The sequence below is a fragment of the Eriocheir sinensis genome, chromosome 36 (assembly GCF_024679095.1).
Source record: "Eriocheir sinensis breed Jianghai 21 chromosome 36, ASM2467909v1, whole genome shotgun sequence".
In the NCBI taxonomy this organism is placed as follows: Eukaryota; Metazoa; Arthropoda; class Malacostraca; order Decapoda; family Varunidae; genus Eriocheir; species Eriocheir sinensis.
In genome coordinates this window covers 8837880-8850061 of record NC_066544.1, presented here as the reverse complement: position 1 = coordinate 8850061, position 12182 = coordinate 8837880, and the positions used below count along the sequence as shown (strand labels likewise).

Here is a 12182-nt window from a genome sequence, read left to right as displayed (position 1 = left end):
GCTGGGCTCGACACTCTCACCTGTCATTGGTTACACAGGTGACTCGTCGAGATTCCCGTCCAATGATTGGTCGAGCTGACTCTTTAACCTTCAGATATAAATATTTCGGCTTTACTGTTCATGATTACTTTGCAGATATCCATGAGGATGTTTTAGGCGAACATCTTGTCTGAGAAAAAAAAAAAAAAAAAAAAACTACCTCGCTTCGGGATGATGCTTGCCTTTTGCTTTATGGCAGTCAGGCCACGATCGAGTTGCATAACAACCCGACAGTTTATTACACGGCACAGAGATCACCGGAGCTAATGCCCATTGTCTAGGGGGTTTGTGGGGCCTGAAAAATCATTATTAGTTCTCCACTTACAAGCATATTTCCTTGAATGGTATTTTAACCTCCTTTGTTGTTTACCTGCAACACTAAACTATTAATCAATCAATCAATAAAATTATATGTAAAATCAAGTATAAAAGGCCGTGGCTTGTAATTAACACTATGGCAGGACATTTAGGACTAAACTGAACCCCCTATGACTAGTGGTTCCCAACCTTTTTTGTCCCGTTCCTCCTTTTCCAGTCAATGTTTCACCTGTGGACCCCTACAATGAAATAGGTTAAGCCAGCAAAATTAATTGAAGATTTTTCTGCAAAAAATGTATATATTCATGTAAAATGTCTTTAATTGTTGTGCTGATTAAACTGCAGACCTATTTATATGAAAGCAGACATTCTGTTCAGCAGACTATGGACCCCTTGAAATTCTTCTATGGACCCCTGGTTGGGAACCACCGCCCTAGACATCCTGTGTAAAACTGATCTACCTTATCTATCCTTACAATTACCTCTCTAAGCACCAATGCCAATCTTGTCCTGTGGTTTTCATACATCCTATCACTGCCCAATGTATGTGGTAAGGAGGGCCTACAGCTTTAAGAAATGGCAAAATATTACATAGAATGAATGGTTGTAAATCATGATTGGCTTCATGGGGCAGTAAATTTATCAGGTCAGTGCTCCACTTGTCCCCCACCTATGACAATGAGCCCGGTGCAGTTGAGACTGATAGAACCGTCTCAAACCACTTTATGAAATGGGATGATATCCATCCTGGTATCTGGCTGACAAAATCAAACATCAAGTCATCTACTGAATTGTGTTATTGATGAAAAAAATATATATATATATATATATACTTCATGCATGAAATATATTCTCATATCTAGTTACAATTTCTCTAAAATAAAAATTCTCACGAGTTATGGACTCATGCCACATGTAAAATGTTCAACAAATAAATACTCCTAGTGATTATAATTACTTCCAGAGCTTAACCTTGTCATACAATGAGGGACACCTGTGCTTGGTCCCTTATGGCACTCACACAGGAGAGGCACCAACACCTCATCTAACAGTGAACACAACAATCCTGGATACCCTGAGCTCTGGACAATAATTACCTTATATTTAGCCCATGTAAAGACCAAGAAATCGTATCTCATTCAGGCTATAATATGTATACATTATCAACCTATATCCCTTGCTGAAAGAATAAATTTCTTTTAATTGTATTACAATACAGAAATGTTAACCTAATAGCTCCATCTCAGGCATTGTGGGTGTGGCCGGAAAGTGTAGAGTAAGGTGTGGCTTCTGCCTACAGCTGCCGTCCCTCACTCATTCCTGCATTGTTTTCACTGGTCAGGCAAAGGATATGCATCTCAATGCAACCAAGTGTGTGCTAGTCTCCAGCAAGTCCTGTGCAGATGTGGGAGTCATCATGGTCAGTTTGCAGCCCTTCCTCACCCCCAAGAGGCTCCCCAGACACAGACAAAATTGGGTCTGCAAAACAAGGCACTTTGTTACTTCCCATCAAGTTTTAAAATGTATAACCTAATATCTAATACATTAAGCAAGATGTAGTTCAACACTAGACTAGATTTAAACATTATATGAATACTAATACCTTAGACTAGTTATGGGAACATTTCAGATTAAGTGATTTTCTTCATAAATAATCTTGATGATACAAGACATATAAACTTTTTACAGGTCCACTAAATGCCATGCAGTATTACCAGCAAACCTAAGCTTCGTATAAAGACAAAGGTAAAGTCTGAGGCATATGTTAAGTGATGCCACAGAACACAATGCTTCCTCTTTAGCATTCAAGATAATAGTGGATGTGAATCCCCTACTGTGAGAAACAAGGCCAATATCTGATAACTGGGCTGTCAAGTTAATACATTTAATGGAAAAAAACATCCAGACTGATGATGCAGAGGGTGTGGGTGTTTGCCTGTTACAGTCCATTATCCATGCCATGCAAGACAAAGGGTAGGCAGATTTATCAAATGAGAAAACATTTAATTAGAGGAGATTTCCTGTGTAATGAGTCCCATCACCTCTAGCATGACCCATGAGTGTGCAAATACAAATTTTATCTTACCACTGGGAAGACTCACATTCAATACTAGCCAAGACATAGTTGCTTCACCACCATCTAGACAGCTATGAACAGTCCTCATAACTATCAACTTTTTTTTATAATTATGTGAATAGAATTTGTTCAACAAATCCCCAACACTCAATAAAGTGGCTATGTTCTTAGCTTTCCATTACTAAAGGATGGGGAGGGAGGACATAGTAAGGAGGGCCCTCCCTGAAAACAAATTAAAAGGAACTGAAATGGTAAAGAAAGCCGATAAACATAAACATACATCACTTGTTACAGCTAAGGCAAAATAAAAATGGAACCACTGGAATATCAGAGATGAGTGTCAAGGCTAACCATTTAGGATGAGCTTGGATGTGACCACAGGGGAGGAAGGGTCCAGGGTGGTGGTGTGTCCTCCTTCACTGTCGCTCAGAATGTCTTCTTCCTTCACTCCTCCAAGGCCACCTGACAAATCAAAATTCACATTCAAATATGAACAAGGTCTGCCAATTTTTGTAGTCCTATCTAATTTTAATACATATGTATCCATTGTAAGAATTCTTTTTTTTCTCAACACATATTCATCACTTGGGAACCTCTCCTTTATTTAGGTTTCCATAAATCCTGTAGAACAGTAAATTCAAGTTCCTACTCAATCACCTCTCAAGAGCACTCACCTTGACTCAAGAGAGAGGCTCGACTCACTCCCACTCTGGACACCGGTGATAACTGAACTGGTAGTGAATCCTGCAAGTGTCATCATTGTTGATCATTAAACAAAATTGAAAGAAAACATTGTAATATTCATTACTTATATAGCAGTTCTTGGGCAGGCAAAGGTGGAAGTTCTTGTTACCTATCCCCATGTGATGAAGAGCAACAAAAACACTAAAGAAAAGATAAATGTATTGGAAAAAGAAAGACAAATGACAGGAAAGATGTCGGGAAAGGAAGAATATTGTTACAAGTTGCTCTTCTTGCATTAAAATGCCTATAGATGGGAAAATAAAGGAATGGTAGTGTATATTAAGCAGCTTGTGGGTAATACTGTGAATAATCTATTTGGGAACTATACTCATTAGAGCATCAAGACTCAAAGAGACAAGGAGACATTTCTATCACACACCTCTACTGCTTCAACAACAATAGCATGAGAGTTCTTGTCAGATAGAGGTGAACTGGATGCTAATGAGCGAGTCAGCTGAGCTGATGTATTCAGGAAGTCTTGCTGATTCTGTGATGTGTCTGGAGACTCTGACTCAATTACAGTTGAGGCAGAATCACAGCTACGGACTTGCACACTGTGGGCTAACAGTGCACTCTGTACCAGACCATTGAGCTTTGAATGGAAGTCTTCCTCGTTGTCATCTGTAAGGCAAATGGAACTATGTACATATATGTAATAGATCACTCAATGATGTTTATTTAACAATTATGAAACTAGATAAACAATAGATTAATATTTTTCATGACATTATAGTCTATAATGTCTTCCTGTACATTTAATACTTTCATGAAGCAAAGACCAGGATTTAGAAAAATAATGCAGGTTATCATGCTCTATTTCTGAAGTCTCACCTGAGTTAATGATGTTGGAAAAATTGGCAGCAGGTATACAGAGTTTTATGGTGCCCACTGCAAGGTCTACACAGTCCTGCTGGGCAGATCTGAGAGGGGATGTTACTTTGCCTGAATGGCTAGACAATGTGGGGCTGGAGGAGCTGGTGGGGGATGAAGGGGCCAGGGAGTTAAGGAAGGTAGCTGGAAGCTCTACCAAGGTGGACTGCAGAAGGCTGAGAGGCTGCAGGTTGTACAGGTGCTGACACATATCTGGGGATGCAATGAGAAAACATGACATCTTGTAAATGTTGACCAATGTGAATTCCATAAGGAGAGTTTAATGCCATCTCACAGCCCATAGACTGTCGTTTTATACATTCATTCCCCTTTATAAACTTTGAGTAGACTTCTTCCACATTTTTTCATTTGATGGCAACACCACAGCTTGGTTTCCCTAAACTATTTTGTGTTTTGTTTTCTAATTTTGTTTGACTTTTTCATTTACATGTATCATGATGTAAATGCAAGGTAATGCTGCAGAATAAGAATGAAGGTGATGTGACTGAGTGCTCTGAAAACTAGCCATTTCTCAGCTTCAGGACATCATAAATGCTAGTTAGATACATCAGATTAGATCTGTTGGACAAATTCCAGCCTTCCAAAGTGATTTGCAAATTTTTAGTAATATATGTATTGCCCATTCTCTGAAGGATGCACACTGGAACTGCTATTAATGCAGCATGTTGCATACCTTGCATATGACTTACTTATAAACTTCTAAGTGATCTAAAGTTACTCTTCCCAGTGGCTCACCTCCAAGTCCCATCTCCTGGACAGAAGGCGGGAGGCGTCTCTTGAGGTTCCACCACTTGCCCCGGAGCCAGTGAGGGGATCGACATGCAGGCCAGACTCTGGCTAGTGCTGTCCAGTCCACCTGCGACTCATCTCCAGCTCCACACACACTCAACCTGGATCAAGAAAGCAAGCATATTGTTGCATTTAAATAGTCTGAACCCATGCAGCATGGGGGATGGAGGTGACCTGACTCTCCCACTATGTGACATGTGGAGTGAAGGGTTCATCCACACTCCTCATCCTAACCTTTAAGCAGTTACTAGCTTGATAAATAACTACGTGATATCAACTTGTTCACACATATAGTAGACATGACTGAAATTCTTTGGTTTTGGGAAATGACTCGCATACAGTTTTTAGATGAAATTGAGTTCCAGAGGAAATCACGGAAATTAAACACTTCAGTCACCTGCAAATGAGCTGTACATCATCTGCCTTACTCCACTCCACCCCGGATGTTCGCTTCCAGTTGAGGTAGTTGAGCCACTTTGTGCGGCACTGCTTCTCGGAACGCGTCCGCACCCTACTGGCGACCTCCCCCCAAGAGATTCCACTCGTGACCTAGAAGAGGAAGCAAATGAGTACACAGCAATCCCATGGAGAGAACTGGACTGTGCTACCTATTACCAACATCCCAATCATACAGATACCTAATTGGAAATTAATAATATATTGGGGTAAAACTGTAGATTATGAAGTGGTGTGAGAGAGTGTTTGCTTGATAGTTTTCTCACCTGTTCGCCAGGCAGCACTTGGGCCAGGTCATACACTGCGGCTGCCAGTCTGTCCTCTTCGTCAGTGGACCAGGTGCCACGGTTGCAGCGCTCATTGAGGAGTCGGCAACGATCCTTGACAGAGGCTGCTGACCTGCCCAGGTGGGCAGCAATGGCCTGCCAGTTGTTGCCATGCTTCATATGAAGTTCCCTTAGCTTGCTCACCTCCTCTGATGAGTACTTTCCGATGTGGTTGTGGTTGTCATATAGTCTGTCCAAAGGTACACTGTGTATTTCTTATCTGCTGAAATGGTTTTATAGTTTCTGATAATGTGCGATGATGCAATGACAACATTATAACCAACACAATTGATCCAGGGTGCTGTTGGCAGTCATGAACTACTTCTGGGCTTTGTAAAGTAACTAGTAATTGGCCTGTCCTTCCCATTAGCAGGTTAACCCATTCTCACTACCAAATAGTGCTGTCTTATATCCTGTACACCTTAGATATAGGAAAGTACATGTAGTCTGTAGATGTAATATCATTCGATGAAGTGCATCACACTGAAATACTTTGCTGTCTACATCCTAGAACTGAGTGTCACTGGTGCAGGTCAATACCTCACAGCTCATCAGAGGTCTGAGACAGGTCAATGAGGGGTACATTATTAGTTCATACATTATGCATTAGATTTTTCATAAAAGTTATCAGCTTTGTAACATCCCCCACTCACCTGATAACCCTACGGTAGATAGAGAAAAGAGGTCGGTTGAGACCCCTTGCTATCACCCTGTAAAAGCCACTGCGCTCCTCCTTGGACATCTTGAATATGACTGAGCCTGGGTCAGACAAGCCTCGCTGGGCACAGTACTGCTCAATATTATGCTGCAGCAGATCTGTCTCTTCCCGGGACCACATGCCCTGGCGCCAGGCATGTCCTTGCCACCGCAGCATTGCCTTGTCTTCCCGAGAAGTGAACCAACTTTGGTTGACATTTCCATTGTTCACCTGAAAGGTAAATTTATTCAACTTAAAGTAACTGCAGCAAGATTTCTGTCAATTTTCAGGGGGTTAAGTGATATAATGATATGCTGTTGGAAGCAAGTGAATATAATGCAAACAATGTCATGACATAAATTAATTACTATTCTCACCTCCACCTGACTTGCTGAAGAAGGTTGGAGGTCTACCTGAACCTGCCCAACTCCAAGACTTTCACTCTTGTTAATTTCACTCTGAAATGGAGCAGGGGGGAGGGGGGGATGCTATATTCATGTATGACCTCATGGAAACATTATGCAATAACCCTTTGTAATACCAAGTTACCTGAGGGTGAACAAAACAGCTAAAACTTTCTCTTTTTTTGTAGACATGAGCCAACGTTTATCTACAGGCTGGATGGATTTGCCTCAGCGATGCAGCCATGACTGACATTACCCTGGGTAATAAAAGGCTTCGTGCAGGACCACATCACTTAAATTATAGAAGAAAAGTTCACACACACACACACACACACACACACACACACACACAAACACACCTCTGATTGAGCCTCAGTTAAGGTTTCAGAGGTCAGGAAGACAGGGTCCAGCTCGAGACCCTCAAGGCTGTTGAGACGCATCATCACCGTCTGTGGACTGCCCGACCCATCATCTTCAATGACTCTGTGAATAACAATGCAGCTCATTCAACTAAAAACAACAGTTAATGGAGACAAACTTGTGAGGACATAATGAGCAAACTTAAGCATATTCTTTAGTTAAATAGATATCATGCAGATGGCACCATTTACCCCTGGGAAGCAGCTTTGTCTATGGCACTCGTGAAGTCTGGTAGGTTTCCTTCTGAGAACTGCGAGAGCTCAGCCTTCACCACAACTGGCACTGCTGCTTTGCTGAGGGGGGGAAGATTTTCTTGGGAGGAACTCTGCTGTGTCTCTGTAGCAATTACTACCTTGGTGCACAAGGCACTTGCTTTGGACTGTGTTCTGGGTGTCACCTCAGACTGTGCAAGGCTTTTGGCAGTGGGATCTACAAATACTTGTTTTTGTCTGGTGTGCCCAGTTGGTGTGATAAGCTTGGTCACAACACCATCGCTCTGGGTTGCCGAGTTCTGCACTGTCCGCACCACCAGGACTGGACTGCTCTTCAGCTTCTTTGGGGTTTGTCCAGGTGTCTCAAGCATCCTTAGCACCTCAGAGCCATCGTCGGAGTGTGGAAGAAGCTTGCCTCTTTTGTTAAGGTCTGTTTCAATTGGTACAGTGACAATGTTGTCGTTCAGGGTGTCCACCACTATCTCAGCCCGAACTGTTCCAATAAAAACATCCAAATATTGCTAATAAACACAAAAATCCAAATAAATATTACAAAGCCCTAGCACATTTCATATAAGAACACAAATACATAAGAACCTGACATGAGTCTCGTCCTAAGTCCTATACCCACCCAGCTGGCCACTGCTGCTGTAGAGCAATACACTGGCTGTCTGCTCACTGGCATTCACATCCACCTTGCTGCTTCGGGCTTCTATCAGTGACAAAACAGGGAATACATTATGGGGATCATTATGGCAAACAGGTGTACTGAAATCAAATTCATTCAGTAGACTTTAACAATTCTAATTAAGTTAGATCCCCATTAATATTAATAATCTGCATTGCTGTGGATGATGCATTTTCAACACAAAATTTCAATTCCTGACGGTGCCGTATAAAAGAAAAATAGTGGCAAACAATACTAACTCTCACTATCTGATGCCACCAGAAGACGAATTTTCTTGCTCTGGGGCAACATTTCTTCTCCCACCTCCACCGCCTCCTCCACCTCCATGTTTCCTGGGGAAAGAAAGGGTGGTGAATGGTGACAGTATTTTAAGCTTTCCTTCTTTTATATATTTCATATTTAACAAGAGGCAGCAGACAAAGGTACAATTGAAAATATGAATAACTACCAGCTGTATGTAGTACTCCAAAAGATAGGAAGAATTTTCAACTGACTATATTATGCTTCTCAGACGTCTTGCTACTAGGGTTGTAAAATTCCCGGGAATATTGAACTGGGAAACTTCCCATGGGAATATTGGAAGTTTCGGGGAACTTTGAGAATTGAGAAAAATTTACAAGTTTGCCTATGGCATTTTTTTTTCTTTTTTGCACCTGAGGTTATTGTTGCCTCTTTAGACTTCAATTTTAGAGGGCTGTTAGTGAATACCCCTTAGCCCGGTGGTGGCACAGGTAGGATTGTTTAAGTGATGCCTATTGAGGCTCGTGGCACTATCCGGTTACCCTAACCTAACCTAACAAAACCCAAGACAGTTACAGAAGGTCTTGACTCAGAAAATTCATATAAGATGCCATACTAATGTGACTTTCTATACAACAAAGTGAGGTCATTCTTAGTTGATTTATACAATAAGGTGCTGGCTATCATGTGTTTGAAGATACCCTAAACTTAAGCTAACCTAACCTAATAAAACCCCAAACTGTTACTATGTCTTGCCTCAGAAAATTCATATATGCTTCTTTACTAATGAGACTTTCTATACAACAAAGAGAGGCCATTCATTGTTAATTTATACCAAAAGGTGCTGGCTATCATAAGTTTCAAGATACCCTAAACTTAACCTAACCTAACACACAAAACCCCAAAGTTACTGCAGGTCTTGACTCAGAAAATTCATATATGCTTCCTTACTAATGGGACTTTCTATACAACAAAGTGAAGTCATTTTTTGTTGATTCATTAGAGGCAGGTGTTTTCTCCATTGGTGATGAAATAAGTCATTTTCTTTTGAGACTGGAGGTTTCAGAGGCTTTACTACCCGAAGGTGAAGACTCGGGTGCCGGGGGACTCAGATTCAGCTGCTGCTTCCACCGTTTTTTCATTTTTCTATGCCTTTTGCTAGGCACCCCCATCCTTCAATCCTTCAGTGAGCTTATGAGGGTCAGACAACAATGATTTCTTGGGGGGGGGGTAACCCGAGTGACATGTGACAAACCTACTCTCTATGAAGGCAGAATCGCCACCGAGTGTGAAGTAGCACCAAGGGACAAGCCTTAGAAGGTGGCAGTTGCCAATATTCACCATTAGCTTTACTAACAAAAAAAAACAAAAAAATAAAAAATAAATAAATAAATAAAATAAATAAATAAATAAATAAATAAATAAATAAATAAATAAGTAAATAAATAAATAAATAAAAAATCTAAACCTATGAAAATGCGGAAAATGCCAGCGCAGTGCACGGGATTTAAAGATCACGTGGGCCACACACCCCTTGATAAAATATTCAGGAAAATTACTTAGAATGGAGTGATTGCTTTAAAACTTTGTGAGAGTGATGCCAGATGATTGTCCAAAATGATGGTACACTGAACTCAAATATGCCAAATCCCAGATTTTGGACCAAATTTTCACTACCTGGGCCCTTAATAATGAGACTTTCTATATAACAAAGTGAGGTCATTCTTTGTTAATTTGTACCATACGGTACTGGCAATCATGTGTTTGAAGATACTCTAAACTTAACCTAACAAAACCCCAAACATTACTATAGGTCTTGACTCTGAAAAAAATATATATGCTTCCTTACTAATGAGACTTTCTATACAACAAAGTGAGGTCATTCTTTGTTAATTTGTACCATAAGGTGCTAGCAATCATGTGTTTGAGGATACCCTAAACTTAACCTAACCTAACAAAACCCCAAACATTACTATAGGTCTTGACTCAGAAAATTCAAATATGCCTCCTTACTAATGAGACTTTCTATAAAACAAAGTGAAGTCATTCTTTGTTAATTTGCACCATAAGGTACTAGCAATCATGTGTTTGAAGATACCCTAAACTTAGCCTAACAAAACCCCAAACATTACTATATGTCTTGACTCAGAAAATTCATACATGCTTCCTTGCTAATGAGACCACCAGTGACAACAACCAATGGCGCAGTGTGAATTGTATCACAAATTTAGGTTACCCAAATTTATCATATACTAAAACAACTGAATCTAACTAAACTATATCTAACCTTACCTAACTTAAATAAGTTTAACCTGACCTGTCCCCCACTACTAAAATATTAAAAAGGAGAAATTAAATCCCCCAATACATTCCTCCAGATTATATTTTGAGATGTTTATATTTCACAAATAAGTGATTTGTGATGGAAAGCAACATGGCAATGTTATATGTGCACAAAATACTTCATGTAGAAAAGAGGTGTCCTTTGTAGTGAGACAGGTGTACTTCTGTATTAATACCAACATTTGAAAACATCAAAATTTTACGGAAGTTCTTAGTCCACAAAATGATTGGACATCGATCATCCATAGTTACTGAAGAACATTCCACCCATCACCTTCGGCCTTGTGCCCTGCCCCGGGGCCCCTGTGGCGGCGTCACCCCCGCCACCCCTCAGCCCCACCCCTCAGGACAGCGGCTCTGCCTTGACGTGACACGCACAGGCACGCCCACAATTACCTCCTGGAACCATCACGCCCCGTCCCCGCGCCCTGCCCCCGCTGCTGCTGCCCGTGGCCCGCCCGCGGCCCAACGAACACCTTGCCGCGGGCCACCACGGCGCCTCCGCGGGCCATGGGCGCCAGTGTGCCCCCGCCTGAGTGCCTGGGCGTGGGGGGGCGTGCCAGGGCAGCCCGCACGGCGCGGCCCTGCAGGCAGCGGGCTGTGAGGCACTCACCAGCTGGGGCAGGTCCAGGATGTGGCGCCACGCTCGCCTCGGCGCGGCGCACCATTCGCGGCTCCTTGAAGGAATGTCACCACACAAAAGTTGATATAGATTTGTATGTGGTGACGACTTTTTTCCATCAAGTAAGCTAATTGAAAATATAAATTTGAATGGTATAAAGGAACATAACATGGAACATAATGGTTGTCACAATTAAAAAAAAAAACTTCCAGAAGCACACTCAGAGAAAAATAATCAATTACTTATTTTGAAATATCTTTTTTTTTAAATGTTGCCGTTTTCATTGTTGTCTGATATTATAATATAGTCATTTTTTTTTTTTAGCCGAATCTTCCTCGGGTCGAATACTACCCTACTCCCAGTACTACGCCGCACTACTACAATGAATATGAACTTTAGGAGCTATTTTCAGACAGCTTTACTGTACAACTGACTCACTTTACACTTTCAAGCACTGCACTGTACAAACATAACTCGACGAACTTGAGAGACTCACGAATGGATCTATAGGGCTGGGTGGACCCTGTCAACACACTGAATACTGGACTAATAATTTTATTTATACACCATAGTACCAAAAAAACTCTACTAGTACTACTATAACAGAAACTGGACTACTAATTGGAGTCGACCAGAGGACAACAAAGTATGTGGGAGATTAAATTCTTGTCCAAGCAGACAGGTCACAATTAGTTTCTTATACCTGCCTTGGGGGACCTATTACATAAAGCAAGCAAAGTCTGCAAGAGTCTGAGCCGGTTCCACTCGTCCACCACTTTATTAGCGAACAAATTCCTGCCTGTCTTTGTTGAATCTAAAGTCTAGATGTGGGCTATTTCGTTTTCATTTATTTGCCCTTCAGCTGCTTCCTCTACTGAAAAAAATAATTTCGCTATATATTAATATTTTTCATTGC

The 12182-nt window shown here is 41.2% G+C and overlaps 1 protein-coding gene and 1 long non-coding RNA gene across 4 annotated transcripts; one reads left to right on the top strand and one right to left on the bottom strand.

The window, feature by feature from the left end:
- Nucleotides 1-1136: 1136 nt before the first annotated feature.
- LOC127007721 (uncharacterized) lies at nt 1137-11327 on the bottom strand. 3 transcript variants are annotated; one of them, XM_050878962.1, is made up of 15 exons: nt 11258-11327; nt 8301-8393; nt 8005-8085; nt 7353-7866; nt 7101-7224; nt 6715-6795; nt 6294-6568; nt 5581-5830; nt 5256-5407; nt 4805-4959; nt 4010-4261; nt 3558-3799; nt 3109-3178; nt 2786-2896; nt 1137-1836 (listed from the first exon to the last, which is right to left on the bottom strand). In XM_050878962.1, exons 1-15 carry the CDS (start codon nt 11310-11312, stop codon nt 1736-1738), a joined length of 2556 nt encoding a protein of 851 aa, XP_050734919.1. In that variant the 5' UTR covers nt 11313-11327; the 3' UTR covers nt 1137-1735. The 3 variants fall into 3 exon arrangements, with proteins under 3 accessions (XP_050734919.1, XP_050734921.1, XP_050734920.1); XM_050878964.1 differs by lacking the exon at nt 11258-11327 and adding an exon at nt 10919-11249; XM_050878963.1 differs by lacking the exon at nt 11258-11327 and adding an exon at nt 11041-11249.
- Nucleotides 11249-12165, top strand: LOC127007729 (uncharacterized). The gene is made up of 2 exons (XR_007760473.1): nt 11249-11388; nt 11591-12165. It is a non-coding gene; the product is annotated as an uncharacterized LOC127007729 (long non-coding RNA).
- The last annotated feature ends 17 nt before the right edge of the window (nt 12166-12182 follow it).